General features: G+C 46.1%; 1 protein-coding gene across 2 annotated transcripts in view; it reads right to left on the bottom strand.

Moving 5' to 3' along the window:
- Positions 1-20,058, bottom strand: part of PLCB2 (phospholipase C beta 2) — a 60,239-nt gene that overhangs the window by 10,340 nt on the left and 29,841 nt on the right. The window contains exons 6-25 of one of the 2 annotated variants that reach the window (XM_010303850.2): positions 19,677-19,730; positions 17,035-17,110; positions 16,351-16,451; positions 15,611-15,777; positions 15,282-15,428; positions 14,854-15,011; positions 12,803-12,885; positions 12,322-12,406; positions 10,758-10,929; positions 9,820-9,917; positions 8,980-9,076; positions 8,070-8,154; positions 7,526-7,650; positions 6,304-6,458; positions 5,697-5,861; positions 4,504-4,603; positions 4,127-4,231; positions 2,457-2,542; positions 2,263-2,359; positions 1,149-1,202 (exon numbers count right to left, since the gene is read on the bottom strand). In XM_010303850.2, the coding sequence (XP_010302152.2) occupies positions 1,149-1,202; positions 2,263-2,359; positions 2,457-2,542; positions 4,127-4,231; positions 4,504-4,603; positions 5,697-5,861; positions 6,304-6,458; positions 7,526-7,650; positions 8,070-8,154; positions 8,980-9,076; positions 9,820-9,917; positions 10,758-10,929; positions 12,322-12,406; positions 12,803-12,885; positions 14,854-15,011; positions 15,282-15,428; positions 15,611-15,777; positions 16,351-16,451; positions 17,035-17,110; positions 19,677-19,730 (2,210 nt within the window). Of the gene's footprint in view, positions 1-1,148; positions 1,203-2,262; positions 2,360-2,456; positions 2,543-4,126; positions 4,232-4,503; positions 4,604-5,696; positions 5,862-6,303; positions 6,459-7,525; positions 7,651-8,069; positions 8,155-8,979; positions 9,077-9,819; positions 9,918-10,757; positions 10,930-12,321; positions 12,407-12,802; positions 12,886-14,853; positions 15,012-15,281; positions 15,429-15,610; positions 15,778-16,350; positions 16,452-17,034; positions 17,111-19,676; positions 19,731-20,058 lie in introns of those variants that run through there. The other variant, XR_012835881.1, reaches the window with a different exon arrangement.

Consider the following 20,058-nt stretch of genomic DNA (forward strand, 5'->3'; position numbering starts at 1 on the left):
GTTTTTTTGGCACTGCCTTCATTCAGCTTTTCCTCCCTCTTTCCAGCATTGCATGCAGCTCAGTTCACCACCTGGTGGGTGCGAGGCATGGGGATGGCCGGAAGCATTGCTGCCTCTTGGTTATTTTGGCCAGAGAAACACAGTGATGATGTGCCAGTCTGTCTGTCTTGTGCCTTGCACCTTTTTCCACAATTCTAAGTATCCCAAAGAAAGCACAATCGTTAAGCTAGTTGGCAGCTCTAATTATAAGGGAAAAGCTTTGTTGTTTCATTACTGATTTTTTTTTTTTCCAAAACAGAATTCCAATGAGAAGTGCTTTCATCCCTTCCAGTTTTAATGCCTGGCATTTCTTCAGTTGTGAGGAATAAATGAAAGGGCTTTTGAGGCAGATGAAAATGAGAGGGGAAGGGTGCCTGTGAACTGTTGGAGAACTTGTTATCTGGCTGTAGCAAGTCAGTGAGATGTGCTTATCTGTGGCAGAAAGGCCACAGGGAGTTATCTTCTCAAGGGAAATAACTTTTTTTTTTTAATTGGAATCTGTAAAAATTAACAGAACTCACAGGTGGGTCTGCAACACAGTGCTGTGTTGTGCAGGGTCAACTCCTTCTAAACAGCTTGTATGGAGGAAACAAGCGTACAGCTTAAATCCAAGCGTCTCAGCCAACAAGTCTAGGTCAAACCAGACCCGCTATGCTTCCGTATTACGCGATGCCTTTTACCAGAGTCCGTATCTAAAGTAATCATAGGCAGTGGCCTCAGAGGGCTAAAGCTGGAGCAGTCCAAAGCCCTTTGGACCTACCTGGGCAGATAGCAGTGGCCCAGCTGGCACAAGACATCGACCATGGCAACTTCAAGCCTCTTTTCTCCTCAAGACCTGCTGTGAGCTCAGCCCCAGCCTGAGAGCTCACCACACAGCATGGCAGGTGTCCAAACGGGCAAATGGTGCCGCAGGCTGGGAAACCGGGTCCCCGAGCCCAAGGACTCATGTGGTTTGTCTTTAGTGCTGGCTACAACATGCAGGGTTGGGTCGGGTCTTTTTTCGTTTGCAAAACAGGCTTCATCCCTATTCCAGTCAGAAATTGGGCAGCGAGGGAATATAAAATGACTGACAGGGTCTCAGCCCACGTGAACCTGCAATCAGGAGTTACCTGCAATCTGTGTCACTTCTGTCACATTTTTGTCCTTGGCAAAAGCTGCTGCTCCTGAAATCACAAAAAATGTTCCTGTTGATGCTCTGTCTTCAGGTTGAAAATGGACAGTGGAGAGTTCATTGAGAACATGGGCCACAGGAATTAATTAAGCTGCTAAGATGTTTAAGTGCTCAGGAACTTTGTTAACAGGCACAGCAGAAAGGGAACAGGATTCTCTGCCTTGCCAGAAAAAAAGGGCATTTGCTTTGTATTAGCAGGCTATTGCTAGTGACAATTTGGCACATGTAAACTTGTTCTGATTAGCTGAGAAGGATGTTCTGGTCTGAAATTTGAGAAAACTGATTGTTTTGATACTGACATATTTAAAACAACACTAATCACATTGATACTGTTAGTATGTAGGAAATACTGATTAGCTGTCAATTATTGTAAAACACAATAGAGGAGAATGAGGTAATCTACAGAAAGAGACCCTTGAAAAGAACAAAGAGGTGAAGAGCAGTGAGGTATTATGGGATAAAACTAAGCCAGATCTGAAAATCTTTCTCTCACAAACATGCAGAATTATCCTGTCTTTGCTCAAAATCAATGTCCAACCTCCAATTCCACACTTAAGGTGAAAGGCTACATCTCTGCCATGGGCTGCTTCCTCCTTGGACAGTGCTTCCCTCTTAACGTGGTTATCTCCCAGGGAACTCTGTGCTGAACCTGGAAGACTGAGGTCCTCTCAGTCCTCAGCACACGCGCAAGATAGCAGAGGAAGCGGCAGTACTACCCCCATACGTTAGCCCGCCTCGGAGGGGAAAGACGATGCTCATGCCAATTGGGTGTGCAGCTTGTTTCCTGGCATTCTCAGGAGACACCCCAGACTACTCTTCTGTTGTGGAGTAAAAGCAGTATGCACATCACGCTCACTCCAGCCGCGAGAGTCAGGGATACCTATGACTTTTTCCACTCATGACAAGCACGGGAATTTAAGTTGGTGACTTGGTCTGAGAGGCTCTGACCTCATTACCAAGGATCTTCACCCTCCAGCACTGTCTCTTTCCAGCCTTTTGAGTGTACAGGCTTTCCCTTCCACTTTTAGCTCACCCCACACCCACAGCCTTACCTGCAGGCCCATTGGAAAGAGACGTACTGGATTTCCCGATGGAGTCTGGTATCCCGTTAGTTTCAGCAGATGGGAAGTTCCTCTGTGTGCCAAGCCTCTAAAACAAAGATCGGAGGTAAATCAAAGTTCTATTACTTCAGGCTGAATCCATGCAACACTTTTTAGAGACAATGACAGAACTTGGAAAAACTCACCTCTGCCGAGCCATCTTTTAGCTTAACTGATCTCTTGTCTTGCAGACTGAAGAACTTAATAGGGTTGGAGAGAGCAATAGTGAGATCTAGAAACAAAGAGGAGATCGTTGCTCAGATTATCACATAACTCATTGTACTCTGATTTTCCTTGCCTTCTGGCTTCCTTTCTGGCCTGGGACAGGAAATTACAGAGAAGGGCTATTTTGTATTCTCTACCTGTAACAGGCTTCTCCCTGGCAGCACAGAGGGAAGGGACCATCTTCACCTCAGTCCCATTCTGAGCGGACGGCTCACAACTGATGTGTAGGGCAGCTCTGTGAAGCTGCAAAGAGCATACTGCTCCCAAAATCCAAAGCCAGGTTAAGACTTTCCTAACCTGCACAGCTCCCTGCTCCAATTCCAGTCCAATGCTGTATGAACCCGGTCTTTTTTAGAAATACGTGTTAAAACCATCGATTTCCCAGGACTTCCCCCATGAATAAGGTTCATTGTATAAACATGGGGGAGGAGAGAGTAAACATGAGAGGCATTCACAGGAACTTCTGTGGCTGATACTGTTAGATTCTGCATGGCTGTTGTGGTTTAACCTGTCTGGCACCTAAACCAACCACAGAACCATTCACTCACTCTCCCCGCAGTGAGACGGGTAAGAGAATTGGGGAAAAAAGGTAAAACGCATGGGTTGAGATAACGATAGTTTAATATGACGGAAAAGGAAGATGATAAAGATGATGATGATAATAATAAAAAAAAGTATACAAAACAAGTGATGCACAGCACAATTGCTCACTACCCGCAGAGCACTGATGCCCAGCCAGTTCCCGAGCCACGGTCCCAGCCCCTGGCCAGCTTTCCCCCAGTTATACACTGTGCATGACACCTTATAGTATGGAATGTCCCTTTGGTCATTGGGGCCAGCTGTCCCGGCCGTGTCCCCTCCCAGCTCTTTGTGCACCCCCAGGTTCCTCACTGGCGTGGCAGGGTTAGAAGCAGAAAAGTCTTTGACTTGGTGCAAACATCACCCAGCAACATCCAAAATACCAGTGTGTTATCAACAGTATTCTCATCCTAAATCCAAACTAACAGCTATATCTGCTGCTAGGCAGAAAATAAACTCTATCCCAGCTGAAACCAGGACACTGGCTTTGTTCATGGTTGTTACAAAGTTTTGCTGCCAATACCTCCAGTGGGGCTTCTTTCCCGATTCATCTCTCACTGACCACCCCTTTCAAAGGAAGATCACTGTATCTCAGTACCAGCAAGAACCTCCCTCTCTTCCAACAGGGAAGAAGACGACTCCTCTGCTCCCTAAAACCCTGTTCTCATCAATCCCTGACAGTTATCACCTCAAGGAAAGCTCTCCCTGCCACTGAATCAAAGTAGTAGAGACCAACCCATTTCAAACCTGAGAGCCAGAGTTACATCTGCACTGCACGGCAGATATGAGCGCACTGGCCCACGTGGGGAACCCGTCCCAGTTCCCGTGCAAGCATCCACTCTCCTCTGATGAGAGCAAGGGTGTGACAAGATGCTGGCCTGTGCTCAAGTCCCACCCTGACAAGGAATTAAGGGTGCAGCAGGAAAGTACCCCCCCAGGCTGGAAAAATGCTTCTGGATCACAGTCTGGACAAAGCCAGAGCACCTCCCACGTGCATTCTAACGCGTACTACCTGCCCAAGCATCAGGAACGTAGTCCTTGACTTCCAGGTACACAAATAGAGAAGGCATGGTGAGCGGCATGTTACTTTCACTGCGGAGACAAACGTGGTGATAGCCTGAAAACAGAAAGCAGAAGAGGTAAGCTGACACAATCTGTCCCTTCTTGTCTGTGCACTCCAACACTACAACAAAGCCTCTCTTTACAGAAGGGCACGGTGAACATATTAGGGAATTAAGCCAAGGCTGTAATAGGATGAATTTGAAGCTCCGCTGCCTACAGGAATGGAGATTAAATAGCAAAATATGCATATGTGGGTATCTTTTTTTACAGCTTCCAATGGATAGGTCTTAAGGGCACAGAAGCTGAAGGAATTTCCACCAAATTTACCTGAGTGCACTGCAATAACGGGAATGACACGATGACCAATGAACTTCCCTCCTTCCTCCCAAGCCGCAATTTTGAGAGACGCCAGCTCGGGCATCATGATCTAAGGAAAAAAACAGAGTAAGGCACCAACGTCCTCACCTTTAACTCTTAACTGCACATTGGCTTCAGTAAGCAGAACTTTATTCTCTCCTCCTTCCAACAAAACAATGCCATCTCTCCAAGGAAGTCATTGCCTATTTCCTCATCTTGTAATTTAAGGCTACAGTTTATCACAGGCATAAATAAATTCACAGAAACACCACAAAACACAGGCTTCTCAGAAGAGAGACTGCATAGGATCACAGGAGGCCAGTTTACCTAAAGAAAAAAATGGGGGAACAAACCCCCAGACCACAGCTTCCACGAAGCAATTCACTAGAGAAGGGAATGAACTTGGAAGGACAATTTAGCAAGCATGGTAACTTTGCCATAAGGGCTCTTGCTTCCCTCCTACCCCATTTTCTTCTGCCATAAAAAGAATTAAAAATTATTCTGCCAGAACTGAAGCCTGAAAAGTGTTTTCTAAAATGAGGATAATATTTATCTACCACATCCCAAGTAGGCTGAAAATATCTGCTGTTTCACAGCATGCTTAACAGAGATGAATTGTGTAACATGTATTTTGCCTTTGTAACTTACTGCAGAAAGGCCAAACGTACTATCACCTTGTACTACCCTGTACCCGGCTTAGTGACCACTGAATTCTTCTGGATAAACAGGGGAGCCTTCCGTATTCTGGCACAACTGGAAACCTCTCACTGGTCCTGTCACTTCTCAAGTATCTCTGTTTCTCATTTACAATTTAACTGCAGACACTCAGTTCCTTTCTGCTTCCTGGTGCTTGAAGCTTTCAAAGCTGATTAGTCAATTCAGTCTGAAGTGCATCATAAATGGGAGACTTCTGATGCCTGTTATTTCCAGAAATGTCCCCAGCTACTCCTTCTCTGTCAGGGCAATGTTGACGGAGAGTTGTTTTGGATATTGTTGCTGGATGTTATCTGAGAGCACAACACGCAACGTCTTGTGTCTAAAGCCACGACTGAGCTCTCCAGAAGTGAGTCCCTTCTGTTGTCACTGACCTCGCAAGAGGCAGTGCTCGTGGCCAACAGGATCTTTAAGGATTCTCTGTCTAAATTACTATAAAATGCTATTACCTTTTCAAAAACAAAAGCTTCCTCTTTCCACACAGGGTTAATGGAATTGGCAGTGGAGGTCAGTTTGGTTCTGTATTTGCGCTTTGTGTCCCTTGGCAACCCAAACAGCTCTACTTCCACATATGTCTTCACGCTGCGGTCTGAGAGGAACTGACCAGACAGTATCTATGAACAAGCAGAAACATGATTAGCAACTGCTAAAAAGAATAAAAGAGAAGACTCCACCCACACCTTTGCCCCAAAGTCAGTCTCCCACCCCAAAACATCTTTTCTGCTGCAGCTTCCAATCCACAGTAGGCTTTTCTTTTACCTCCACCCGTGTTTCTGGCTTCAGCACTTCCTCCAACCTCCTCCCTCCCCATCATCACAGCCTTGGCTTCTTCTGCATGGCAGATGCTAATTTTCCATTTTCATGCGATTATGATTAATTTAAAATAGTGAAAAGATTGGGAGTTGCCATGGTAACACTCTCCCACAGGACTCTCTGGGTTCATTTGCCACTAAGAACCCTACCGGGTAATAAATAGCAGGGACATAGATGCCAGTTATAGATGTGGTGCCAGGAACTGGCTGTCAGGGAAAGAACAGCACCATGGTTTGTACTTGCCGTGACAGACAGGGTACTTGCCACCAGCACGTCAATGCGGTCCACAGAGAAGGGGTCAAACTGCTTGTCTGGACGTCGCATGAATTCATGCTTGAGCAGATAGCCACACTGGCCGTTGAACTCAAAGAGAGCCATGTTCTGCTGCATGGGGACATCTGAGATACAGAGGAACACAATGAGAAAAATTTCTGAGGGACCTCATTGGGTGCAAGGAGTGAGCTGAAAGATGCTGTACTTTTACAGCCCCTGCTAGCCAAAGGCTCACAAAGCCATTTCAAAAACTAATTAAGCCTCTCAGCACCCTACAGGGAAAAATATTACAGCAGCTGTTGTAAGCAAGGTAAGTGGTTTGCTTATGATTGCACCATAAGTCATGGGTAGAACTCAATTAAAAACTACTTTAAGAAGTACCCGCTATTTTTGACTGTGAAGTAAATACTTGGCTGAACCCCTCTACTCCTTCCTCCTTTCATGTTGGGCCTCCTCTCAGTCCATCCTCTCTGCCACTTCTCTTGAGAACGCTGTCTTGTGGTTTCTGCACCTGTCTTCAGTATGATATCCTCTTCTTAACCAATCTCTTGCTCTCTCCCTTTCAAAGTTCCTTCTTTTTTTCTCCTACTGACCCTAAAGCTAGTCTCCTACACTCTCTCTATATAAAGACGGTCCTCTGAGGAATGAAGAGGGGTAAAGAACAGCTTTCTCTGGAGGCTTTTCCTTGTCTCCTTCTCATGCTGGTTGTGCAGCAAGGAAAGGCCCTTCTTCCGTGTTCAGGTCAAAGTACTGGAAATAACAGCACGGCCAGGCCAGGCCTGTAGCCAGATGGAGCTCTGCCTGCTGCCTCGCAAAAGAGGAAGTGGCTTAGGGGAAGCGGGAGCTTCTCATGCATTCGTGCTCTGCATTCAGTCTGACATCATGTTACAGGGCAGCCAGAGACGGTACCCAGACACTGGATGACAGCAAGTCCATGGATGTGATGGATGTGCGTATGCACAAGTGTGTAGGAGCGGCATCCCGGACACGGTGTGCCAGGTTTGTGCTGGGCCTAGAAAAGTGCTTTTGGTCTGTGGGAGATGGAGTCAAAGATGACCACCACTTTGGGAGAAGGAACACAGAATAAAAGCATTCAGGGAAACAGCAGGGGTAGGAAATAGCAGCAAAGAGACAGTGAACACGAGCGCACAGCCTCCCCCACTCAGAAGCTGGAGGACAACGTGATACTCACCCATGGTCTGGAAGTTGAGTGCCACCATCTGACAGCCAACATTCCAGAACATCTGGGGCATGTAATTAGAGGAGTCCATCCGGGTGCCTTTGGGGTAAATCCGGCTCATCTGCCGCTTGTTATATCTACAGTTGCTCTATTGGAAACACGTCTGGAGCACTCCTTGCGTACCCTGGGGCTAGCTCACGTATTCAGATTGCAAAAACTGTTTAAGCTCTGCTACCAAATGCTCAGAGCCTTCCAGGCCCTGGCAACAACAGGCTCCTCTCCCATACCCGTTCCACTTAAAGACAAGCATCTGGCAGCCTGGGCATTCACTGCAGCAGGATACATCCTGTCAAGAATCTGTGAACAGTCCCCAAACCACACTGGAAGTTCCCATGTCCCCCATGTCCCACCTGCACACTTTGTATCTCTGATGAAGAGTTTACCAGGTCTTGAAACCAGAAGCCAGTTAGGTATGTCTCAGCTGTACCCAAGCTTCAGATTAGCTGTCATACTCCATACAATCCACTACACGGGACAAAGGCTGGCAAAAGGATACTCTACAAACTGCACAGGGAACTTGGTTAGTAGATCGTAAGCCTTCAGCTCTGTGAAGGAAGAGATGACGTAACTCCGGTTCTTCTCTAGAAAGAGCAGAAAAGAAAGCATTTAGAAGAAAGGCATGCTCAGCTCCCATTCTGTGTGTGAGGACTGATGGACCCAAGAAGCACTTGGCCTGTTTACTCCAACTTTCTACTGGGTACCATTTTCTATCAAGACAATTTACCTTTCTCTGGTCCCTGGAAAAGTTACTCCATAGAAGAGAGACAATGGTTGCGCACTACAGGACAGGAATATCACAGAGTACGGACAGGATGGGCTTCCAAAGCTAAAATGGCAATAATTTTGCCCACCTCTTGCTGGATTTCAGTGACATTTAGAGAATAGCTCCTACCTGGAGTTTTAGTTCCAAGTAAATCCAAATATTCAAAGTCTTGCACTAAGTTCTTTATTTTGTCAAGTTTCCCCTTCTTCACTCCTCTATTTTTTTAATTTTTCTTTCTTTCATCAATCAAACCAGCTCACTCAAAGCTAGACCCAAATGTGGGAAGTGTTTAGAGGAACCTATTCTGTATAAAGAAATTGCGTGCATTTGCAGTGTTTCAGATGTTTCTCTGTTCAATCACCACAGAAGAGGAAGGCCACTCACATACGTTAAGAAAAGCCGGGCTCAATCCTGCCCGCAGAAGCAGCAAAGCAAGCCCACAGAGATGCCACTGGCTTCTAGGCTGTTTCTTTTCATCCTCGCTCATGTAACTGGGAGCAATATCTGACATATCCCTGTCTTCTCCTTACCAATTCCTTACTACAGGGAGGAGGGCAGAAGGGAAGTGTTTGAGAGCATGCACACGTTGCGGGGGAGAGAGAACACAACGCTTGGAATCCCGAAAGGACCGAGTTTGACTTACGGGCAGAGACTTCAAAGGAGTCAAATTTGATAGGCTGTATGTAATTAACTAGGCTGGACATTTCCTCGTACGCTGTCACTTCCAAACCAGCAGTGCCCTGAGCAGAAAACAAAACCCAAAGACGACAGATGAAGAGACCTTTCCTAGAGATGAAACGAAACACACCTGGGCTTCACAATCAAAGGACTCCAGTGGCTGCCCTGACCAGAGCACACCAGTTTCTTTGGCTTCCTGGTCCTACAGTTACATTGTGGGCAGCGTAGTCAGGGGCGCTGAGTTTCTAGGTGGCTTGGCAAAAACTGACGCTGAGGCACAGGGAGAGGTATCGTCAGTACGTAAGAAACCCCAGGCCTTTTCAACCTCTTAAAGCATGGAGTCTGGGACAAACCTGGGACCTTGTTTTCCCTCCTCTCTGAGTGATACTGGGGAGATGGAAATGGGAAATGTTTTGGTTTTGGTTTTTATTGAAGGGAAAGCTGATCTCCTCCTTCCCCCTTCAGCAGCAGCACTTCATGTTTCGGTAACGGCTTTTATCAGACTAAGGCTAAGCCTCTCCAAACACCCTGAAGGCAAAGAATTATCTCCAAATCATGCAGGATATCAAAGGCAGAAATAATACCTCTTCTGCCATATTCTCTATACTTGCAACCTAGTTTATCTTATTCAGTTTCTCCTGCAAAAGTCTTGTTGCACGGGGCAAGGAAAGCCCCTGACCGGTCATAGCACTGTTCATTCCCCTCTCCACTTTGCGTTCATCTCTAGTCAATACGGTGAGGCCCCGGAGGAAGCCAGAGGCCAGAAAAATAAACAGAAAAGGAACAGAAACAACAGCCACAGTACCTCATCTGACTGCATCTTTTTAATTTCTTCTTCATCCAGGTTTCCGAGATGTTCATCCTCTTCCTCTGGTTCCTCTTCAGCCACATCACCTGCCCACACTAAGCACACGCAGCCCACATCAGCAGTGCGTATCAGCAGCACACTGAGACAAGACACTGCAGATTGCTAGCAATGGAGGACTCTGCAAAACCTCGCACTCCAGTCATACAGGAACAGTAAGTGGAAGAATCATACAATTTTATTAGCCAAATCCAAATATGAACTAGCACACTCAAGAGACCAAATCATTCCTCCTGCAGGCTTCCCTCATCCCCCAAGAGCGACAATCACAATGCTGTTTTCCCCACCAAGGTGGCACACATCTGTGGGAACAAATGTCCATTTCTAGGTGCTCCGTGGTGGCACCCACCCTGTCTTCATATGACTTCATGTGCTCCTACCATGACAGGGATTGAAAATCCAGTGTTCTACCATAGGTTCCCTGAGCCCAGGAGGTGACAGCCTTGAGACTGGAGGAAAGGAGAGTGGGGCTGAAGGTTCTATAAACCTTCAAGAACCTCACAGTGAAGAAACAGGCCATGGTGAATTTATGGATATCAGAGAGCTACAAGCAGTAAAAAGTTATCCACCTTTCCCTCAAAGCAATAGCCAGTGTGTATCAATGAATTACCTACTCATGCAGCCATATGCCTCAGAGTATGCAGAAGAGTTGACTGATGGGCAGGGCATGAGTTGATTGCCTCTTTTGGTTGGAACGAACGGTTTGAAAATATTCTGAAGATTTAATTTCTCTTCGAAGGTTATGCTGCTTCTTGAGATAATTAAATTAATGACAAGTATTGGCTCGCCTCAAGCTAGCATTGGGTGATTTGGAAGGTCTCCAGTGGGCCAGACTTGCTCACCTAGCTATACTAGTCCCATTTTCCCTTCAGACATACCAGTATCTTCAGCATCCATTGGCATTGGCTGCTCGATGATTTCTGGTTCCACATTCCTCCCTTTCTTCAGAGAGTTCTGTCTCTTCCCAGATATAGATTGGTTCTTTTTGTTCTTAATCAAGATTTTCCCTAAGAGATCCTTCGGACTTGGCAAAGGAGCTCCTGGCTTCAGCTGCAAAGATAAACTTCACACTGAATTTTCATAACGAAGATAGAATTCACTCCTCTCTCCTGTCCTGTCTCCTCCCGGTACCACTCCTCTGGCCACTTACTGGTGCATGGACACATCTCCCACCCACTGTATACTTTAATTTCTCCATCTGCCAGCATATCCCCCTATATCTATGCAATTATTTTTCTAAGACTTCACCTTCAGTTTCAGACCAGCATTTTGCACTTTGCAGCCCTCTCCTGCTCTGCTGCCTGCACATGCCATGCTGTTCCCAGCCACCCATCCTGCACCCCAGCTGAAAATACATCTACATGTCCTGAAGCCATCCACACACCTCTGGCTTTCGCATTCCACCTACTTCTCTCATTATCCCAGAGCCTCAGTCCTAGATCAGCACTGGGGCCATATTTAAACACTCTGCCTGCAGCACATTTGAAAAAAAGATCCCAGAGTAGGTGGCTCAAGACAAGGATGCATGACTCAGGCTGGGCTTCTAGACCTACGCTCCCTGTACAGATTGCAACAGGCCTATTAATAATTTAGCTAACGGCCTGAACTGTTTCTCCTCATTGCCTGGACAAAACCATGGGTCTGGACAGTGGGCAACTACTGATTTGCTCACTGCTTCCTTGCAGCTCTTCTTTTGATCTCAGGGCTTGAAAATAGATGCTTTGGCTAGGTGTCTGAGCTCCCCCCACTGCTACGTATCCCAAGGAGCTGCCTCATGCTTTCCAGAGCACAGGCACTGCCTGGTATTTGTAAATCAGCGCCAAGTCACAAGGCAGCTGAAGTAGCAGTGTGCATGCAGATCACTAAAGATATCATGGTGCCCACAAAAATATGTGCTTGTACAAGTAAGCTGATGACTAGGGTCAAGCAGATCGGGAGCTTTACTCAGCTACTCTTGAGCGCAAAGCTATGCATGTCATGACCTGCCCATCTATGCCTGGAGGGAGTATTTCCAGGTTGGTAACAGGAATTTAGAAGCACTGGTAGGAAGAGCCTGAAATGCTACTAAGCCCTTGTTCCTGTTTCTTTCCAAAGCAAGTGCTGGCAGACAGATTTGAAATGGTACTGTGCACAAAAATACACTGGCTCATCTTGGTACAACTGGTATGACTCGATTACCCAGAGCTCAGCTTCCAAAGTCACCCAAGTTGCACAGCATTAAATAAGAGCGCAGTCAGGCAAGTGCTTAGGAAAACCTCTACAACTGAGAGGTCTTCCATCCACTTACTATGTTGCTCACCCCTATGAATCAGGCTTATTTGTCCACAGTACCGTCTTCTCTTTCACTGTCCTTGCATCTGTCGTGCCATTTCCTGGCACCAGGAGTGACCATTTTTTTCAGAAAGACCTCTCCACTAGCCTCCTTCCCCAATTTCCACTTACTGGGTATTTTTCCAGCGGCTCTGTCAGCAGCATATCTCCAAATATGGTTCGGCAATACTCAGCCATCTTCGCCTGCTGCTTGGGCCTAAGAAACAAAGAGATCAAGCAGGAGTGAACAAGAAGACAGATGCCCAAATCCAGAGCTTACCATGAGCAAACATCTCGAGATCCATGTAGTCTACCCAGAAAATCATCCCTTGCCTTCACTCAGACAGCTACGCAGATCCTGATGTCCCTTCCCACGCTCATTCCCATTTGTTTCTGAGCTAAAAGGCTGCACAATTGTGGTCGGTCACTCTGCAGCTTAAGGCTCACCTTTCAGCTCTGACCCATCTCCAATTGCTTCAGAAATCTCAATCGGTGTTTCATTTCAGCTCAGGCACCCACTGAAAACCCAGCAGCCCTTGCCTGCGTACTTTCTGCTCTGGACAAGAGGGAACACAATTCTCCCAGGTTTGGTCCCCAGTCACCAGATACTCACGAGTCCACATGGTTCTCAAAGGACAAGATGACAGGGTAGAGAGATGTCTTAAAAGCACTTTCTGCAATGGCCTCAATGGCATCCTAAAGGAGAAGCAATGGTCAGAGAAAAGATCAGCACTCGTTCATAAGAGCCACGCAGCTGACCTCCCACTGAAAGGACCCCCAAGTTTCAGATCTCCAAAATGATCATAGTCAGGGGCTTCTCTTTAAAGTAACTAATCTTCTCCCACTAAGAAGGTGAGAAGCGTCATCTCTTTCATACCCGCTCAGATTTGCAGCTCCAGAGGATATAACAAGCAGTTACACTCAACAGCTTACATAAAATAAAAAAGATGTAAGAATATGAGGTTTTATTTTTCTTGCATAGTTTAGTGTATACATAAATGAATGTGAAAGCGTCTAGGCAGAGAGGCAAGCCGCTGCCACGTGCACTTTGAATTGATAGAGAAAGGTGTACGCAGCACCAGATTAAACTGCTTCAAACCCTATTTATACTTACCTCTGAACCTGTCCAATTTTCTATCATTTCACCTGCTTATAAAATCCTTCTATCTAGCAGCAGAGAAAACTGGAATGTTCAGTAACCAGCAGTGCTGACATTTCAAATGCAAATACCATGGAAATGTTCTCAGCATTAATGATGTAAGAAAAAATAATCGTATTTTCCCCAAGTCCCTGTTAAACTGCCACAAACTTTCCACTATTTTATTTTCTGGTGCTGCTAACTGACACAGTAAAGAAGTGTCACTTGCTCCTTTGCAATTACAGTCCCTTACCCCCCCCAAAATCCTGGCTCGGCCATGATCTCAGCACTGAGGGAGGCTGCCACAGCTGCTGCTCCACAGACCACTTGGACTATCTATCACAGAGACCTGCAAGGTCCAGAGGAGGAGAAGCTACAGAAAAAGCTACTAAAAGGCCACAGGCAATGGTAGAAAAGGGAGAGAGGCGTGGAGGGAAAGATCTACGTATTATGTACAACTAAAACCTGGGCACATGCTGTGTTAACAGGTTATAATTTCCTTGAGGTAAAGTCACATGTTTTAGCAGAGCTCTGCAATTACAGCAGCTACAGCTGTCATTATTTCTCCTATCTGTAGTGAACCACTGCACAAAAAGCAGCAGCAGTACTACAGGATTTGGGAAATTACTGACACTGAATATGGCAATACCTCTGATCTTAAGGATTGGTTGTGGTTTTTTTCCCCACATAAATATTTCAGAAATAGTGAAGTGTGGGAACTGCGGAGAAGATACAGAATAAGAATAAATGCTTTAAAAAAAATATGAAGTGCCTCTGCCTGTTGGCTGCAGCTGTGTAAAGGAGTGAAGAAGAAAATAAGTGTGATGCATTGATTTTTAACCTGCAAGCTGTTCGTAACTTCTGTGGTTAAATGCCCTAAATTTCCAAGGGAGAAGCAGGCTTTGCACTGTGCTTCTGAAGCCCGGGAGCCGAGTCCTCAGGGAAGCCATCTGCCCAGCGTGCTAGGGGGCAGCTGGTCCACTGAACACATTCCACACACTCAAGTAATTAGGTAGTAATTAAAACCTATTCCTCCAAAGCGCCACCATGTGAGGCTGTAAGCCACAGAAACCTGCTGTAGACCAGTTAGAAGATAAACTCATTTTAACCATTTGTTTTCTAAAAGCCATCTTATTTGTTTCTCTGATATGCATCCATCCACAAATCCACCATCCTCATGCAAATTTCTGTCCAAACATCCATCTTGCTGCACTGCCCTGTGTATGCAGGCACATCTACTCAACCATCTCTCCATCGCTTCCACCTGACTGCCTGCATTTCCCTCATTGATTCATCTCCATCTGGCTAACAACCTCTCCTGTGGTCCTCCCACTCCAAAAACTACACAAACTCCAACCTATTGCATATTTTTTCATCTTTCATTCGCTTGTCATCTTGCCATCAATCTTTTCCTCTCAAACATCTTTGCCCATCCATTTGACAGTTCCCTCAGCCAGCCTCCTCAAACAGAGATCAGTCTAAAACCAAGCTGGGGAAAGCATGTGAGCAGAAAGCTCCTTCCGTACCTTGAAGAGGATCTCGGTTGTCATGGTGAACCCGTGAGTGATGATCGGCTCCTCATCCGGGGGACGGCCCTTCCAGCAGTCCAGCTCCACGCAGCGGCAGCCAGCCAGCAGCGTCTGGCGATACATTTCAGGAGACGAGATACCAGAAAACTGACCGGCTGGAGGAGAACAGAAGGGAGGCTTGACATTAGCTATTCAGGCGGGACACTTTCTGCATAAACTGGAGCTTAACATTAAGATGTTTTAGGTTACAGGGTGACATTTCTTCTTTTTACACAGCATCTAAGTGCCAAGCCCCTCAGGATGCATTACAGCCCTCGGCCCTCCAAAGTTGAGGGCAGACACAACTGTCTGTCAGTCTCATTCATCCATCCCCGGCGGTGGTACCTACGCATTGGAGCAGAGGCAAACTCTGGAACTGCACATACCTGTTAAATACGTGTTGTGTGATGAATTGATGAAGTAGTGTGAGAGTGGCTGGGTCATGTCCTGGTACAGCACCAATTTGTCCAGTGCTATCACATTGTTCTCAGGGCCACAGAGAAACCAGACCATCCCCTCTGGAGACAACTGCCCTGCACAGAAAACAAAGCTGTTAATAGTACCAAAACAAAGCGGTTCCGGCACCTCCTTGCTGGTGCCTTGCGACACAGGGACTTGTGAGACCTTGGGAAAGTCAGGGTAGCAGAAGGTGCGAGATCCTCTGCTATTTTCATACCACCTCTATAGCAAGACTTTTGGGCTGAACAAGACTCACCTCTCTGGATGTTAATCCCACTGGGCTCATACTTCTCTATCAGGCTCTGCACCTGCTCAGGTTTGGCTGGTGGGAAAAGGATGTCATTGAGGCGAGAGTCTCGCTGCTTCTTGTTGATAAACTTTGCCAAGTGCTCTTTGGTCATGTAGGGCTTTGCTTTTAAATGGCTGTGGTGAGAGGATACAGAGGAGCAGAGGTAAGGCCTGTGTATTACCCAGAAAATGAGGGACTGGTCCTCCCTCAGGTTAGCAATGGGTGTCGGCGTTCCTGAGCCCACAAATTTCTGTTTTGTCTACATTTCTTCCTGTAAATGATGCTTCCTGCAGTGGCCTTTCTTCTTCCTAACTCACTCAATACTGTGAAGAGGGCGTGCTGAGGGAGCACAAGGCATATTTTGAGCCTCTGATTTGAACTCTAAAAGGACCTGAATTTCAGAGCACGCTGAATTGCTTGCCCCAGGACATCAAGTCGATTTAAGAGAGCACAGATTTAGCTACTTGGAAAAAAAAAAAAATTCATTGACTACTTGTGAGGACCTATGGTTCTCAGGCTGTATATGGCCTTGTTTGGGGCTAGCCACAAGCAGGAATCAGCCCTCCTGATGGTGACAGTTAAGAGTCCCTGCCCTTCCAGGGCTTGAGGCCAGACAAGCCACACAGTAAAAGCCCCTTGCCCCTCCTTTTTGTTTATCTTTTGCTTCAAGAGATCAAGTTCTGTGCCATAGCTTGAGGGAAACTTACTGTGAGGTAAATATCTCATCAATCTCAGGCCGTGGACAGAGATTCATGAGGAAAGTTTTATACACAGTCTCAGGGAAGTCCTCTGGGTTGATGGCATCATTCTGAGAATGCAATGAAGACACGTCAGTAACACAAACCCTTGATGGCTTTGACCTCTCCATTAACACCCACAGTCCCGCACTTGTTTGTGACCATGCAAGTAAGCGACTGGAACATCTGGCACGGTGTTTAGGAAAGAACGGACGGAGTGGAGAAGCACCACTATGCCCCATTTCAGAATGGACAGTTATCTGAACTGTCCGTCAGTGCCTCTTGTGCGATGGTATAAAGCTAAAGCATGATGTAGTGGTAGGAGCTGTCAGGGGCCTGGACTGTACTCTGCGGGTTGGTAGAAGTGCCAAGATTAACCATCAGATCTTGCTTCAAAGAGCAGACAGCGAAATGAGTGGAAGGGAACGTGCTGCTTCTCGTGCCACATAGTGCAAGTGATGGAGTCACAAGCGTCACTGCAATACAAACTGTAAGAACTGATCCTAGCAGGCTTGCAGTTAAGGCATGGCAGCTAGGGGTAAGGAAAAGGTTTCAGAGTAACTAAGAGCATCTGGGCTGATGGGCACAGCCAGGGTAGGCAAAAAGATCATTCTCAAACTAGCGAGAGCTTTGGCTACCTAGCGAAACCCTTACCTTGCCCTTGGGAAGATGACAAGCGCTTAATGCTGCTTCCACTCTCTTCCTGTCTGCAGGAAACATCTGAAAAATACTGACCAGACAGGGAAAAAAGAACTCATCACAACGTAACAGGAGCGAAATCAGAAAGCTTGGGTTTGGGGGGCTGGGAGCTGCAGCCAGAGTACAAGACACTCAAAATGCACAGCGAAGGAGACTGATGAGAAGACTGTAAACATGAACCAGAGAAGAAAGACAGTGTTTCTCCAAGGGCATAACTGACGTACCAAGTCTTATAAACCTACAGTTTATAATCCTATAATCCTACAGTGGATTTTTTGACTGCTGCCTTAATACAGAAGTTCTATATTTCTGCTATGGACTCTGGAAGAGCCCTGTCATTAAACTACATCAGCTTACTCTCAAAATCGCTCTTCCCTGTCCTTCCCCTGCCCCTCTTGGAAGGTGCCCTCTGTGGCAGGAGGCCCCATGCCACGAATTCCCCAGGACACTTGCTCCCCCAGACACTATCCCATGTGGAAGCTGGCATTAGCAAGGAATAACTTTGTAGTCAAGACGACATTCAAAAAAAGCAAACAAACATTGTGCATATTTGCTGCTTTGAAAGATGGCAAAGTCTTCTGGAACCAAAGGCTTTCTGTGAATTCAAGGAACAAACTCATTACGCAGGCAAAGAAGCTGGTACGCTACGTGATGGAAGCGTAAAAGTCTGCTGCCACAGAAACCAAAGCTCACCTCCCATGCAGAAAGCTGGGTATTGGTCTGCAGGGCAGGGTTCACTTAGTCCAGCCTTCAGCTTAAAGCAGCCTCTGTGCTGCTGTAACAATAACTGACCTCTCCCTGCTTGCAGAATATCCCAGTCAGCAGTAATGAGGTCTCCTCTGTGGATAGATTTAGATGTCAGCTCTATTAAGCTCCTGGCATCACAGGTGCTCACAGCCAAAACGGGGAACAAAAAGTGCCAAATGTGTTGACAGGTGGAGAAGCGTTCAGTGGGAGCTGCAGCAGACTTATGCAAACTCAGTGCATACTGGCTTCCAAGCTGCCCTTTAAAAGGCAAAAATTGCAGCACCCTTGTTAAGATTCAAAAGGGATTCAAATGTCTAAAGAGAAAGGCAGATGCTCAGTGGAACTTCCAGAAGAATTCAGACATGGAGTTTTGAAAGCCTTACGTATACCTGCACCTGGAGATATTGAGTATTTGTATAAATCTGGCTCTTGATCTGGACTATTTAATGGTCTAATGCTTTACACAGCAAAGCACTTTTACCACTCTGGAAGAAAGACTGACCAGGGCATTGAAGAGAGGTGCGGCCTGTACCAGACATTTTTTCTGGCTTATTTCAGAAGAATAAGTTGTTTTCTCTCTGCAGTAATGCTACCTTGCTTGCATTTTAAAGATCGATCCAAAGTACTTTTCCTTAGTGTGAGTTATTCATTAAAGACCTATACATTTTTAAAAGCCCTTTGACGAATGCACTGGTTTCTGACAGAATGAAATTCTGCGCGTTGGTGCTTTAGAAAACAAACAACAAAAAATGTTTCTTGTTGAATAATGATCAACCATCCAGGAGCCCATTTAGCCAGCACAGACTTAATCTAGAATCGTTATGCAATACAACGCGCAGCAGGCAGTATATTTATTACGGGTGATTAGCGCTTGCCTTGTGTGATGCTGTAACACAGCATAAACCTAGAAACAGAGTGGTTCAAAACTTCCTAGTGAATACCCACGAGTGCACTATCTGCAGCTCCTTATTCTTAAAACAAAAGATAATTTATGCACCCAAAAGGGAATTCAATAAGGCAGCACCGCATTTTGTCACCCTACGAGTTGAATCGACATGGAGGTGCCACAGGATCAGCCAGGGAGTGATTTTACTAGGGAAGACACTGAGTGGCACAAAATCAATTCTAGATTTCTGCCATGCCATGCAGGGGAGAAGTAACAGGCTGGTCATCACTACCGCAAAGCAGCCTTGGCTTATGCTAATGGCAGTCCTACCCTGATACACAACGCCAACCCTGGGGACAGCAAAGTGCAAATCTCCACTGTTCTGTGCTTAAACAGAGGTCTGTCCTCCAAGGCTGTTTCCCTCTCATGCACATCCAGAGTAAAGGCTGAGCGCAGCGGAGTTACACCAGTGAGAACGGCTCTAGCAGTCACACATGAAGAAAGGAGACAAGCAAAAGCAACGCACCCCTAGTTCAGGCTAGCTGGGGAGTCAAGCAAAAAGTTCTCCAAATACAGAACTCCTTATATTAAAGCTAAAGAGTCCTACGCCTCATCCACCTTTCAACTCAGGTTTGCAACACAATCTGTGATCAGAATTTTACCTAAGTTGCTTGGTTTTGTTGATTATTACTTGGCAACAGCCAGGAAGTGAAATCCATGGCTGTTTAAGGCAATTTCTTGCCACAAAAGGTCTCCTTTCAGCCCCAGATGATATCCCAGGCCCTTGCTTGGAAGGAACCTAGGTGCAGCAGGTTGCTTTCATGGCCTGAATCCAGAGGGAATGATCTCTACCTCTTAGGTGCAGAAAGAGCAGGCAGCTGAAGCCACTGGGCTACCATCCTCTTCCTAGCTGCTCTGCCTTTAATCTGACTGAACACACAATAAAACAAATATCCATACTCACTTCCTGACAGGAATCTTTCCCTCTGCATTAAGCTGCATCTTCAGCTTCACCAGGCTGTGGAAAAAAACCCCCAAGATTATGAAAATGCACTTGTATGATCTTAGAGGTCCTGTTAAGTAAGGAGAAAGAAAAAGTATGCAATTGGGAAAACAATCTAACAGTTAGCTGGAAATCAGGGTCCTACAGACCATCAGCTTAACCTCAAACAGAACCTGTTCCTGTTTCTTGGGAAGGAGAAACAGGCAAATTGTAACAGCTTAGATATCAGAAAGATTCCTCTGAAACATATGATAGAGATATGAGATAATGATATCCCCTATTATTTAGCATTCCTCAGTGATCCCAGGTTGCCAACCAAACAGGATTACCAAGCCAAGAAAAA

This window comes from Balearica regulorum, chromosome 5 (genome assembly GCF_011004875.1).
Source record: "Balearica regulorum gibbericeps isolate bBalReg1 chromosome 5, bBalReg1.pri, whole genome shotgun sequence".
NCBI lineage: Eukaryota > Metazoa > Chordata > Aves > Gruiformes > Gruidae > Balearica > Balearica regulorum.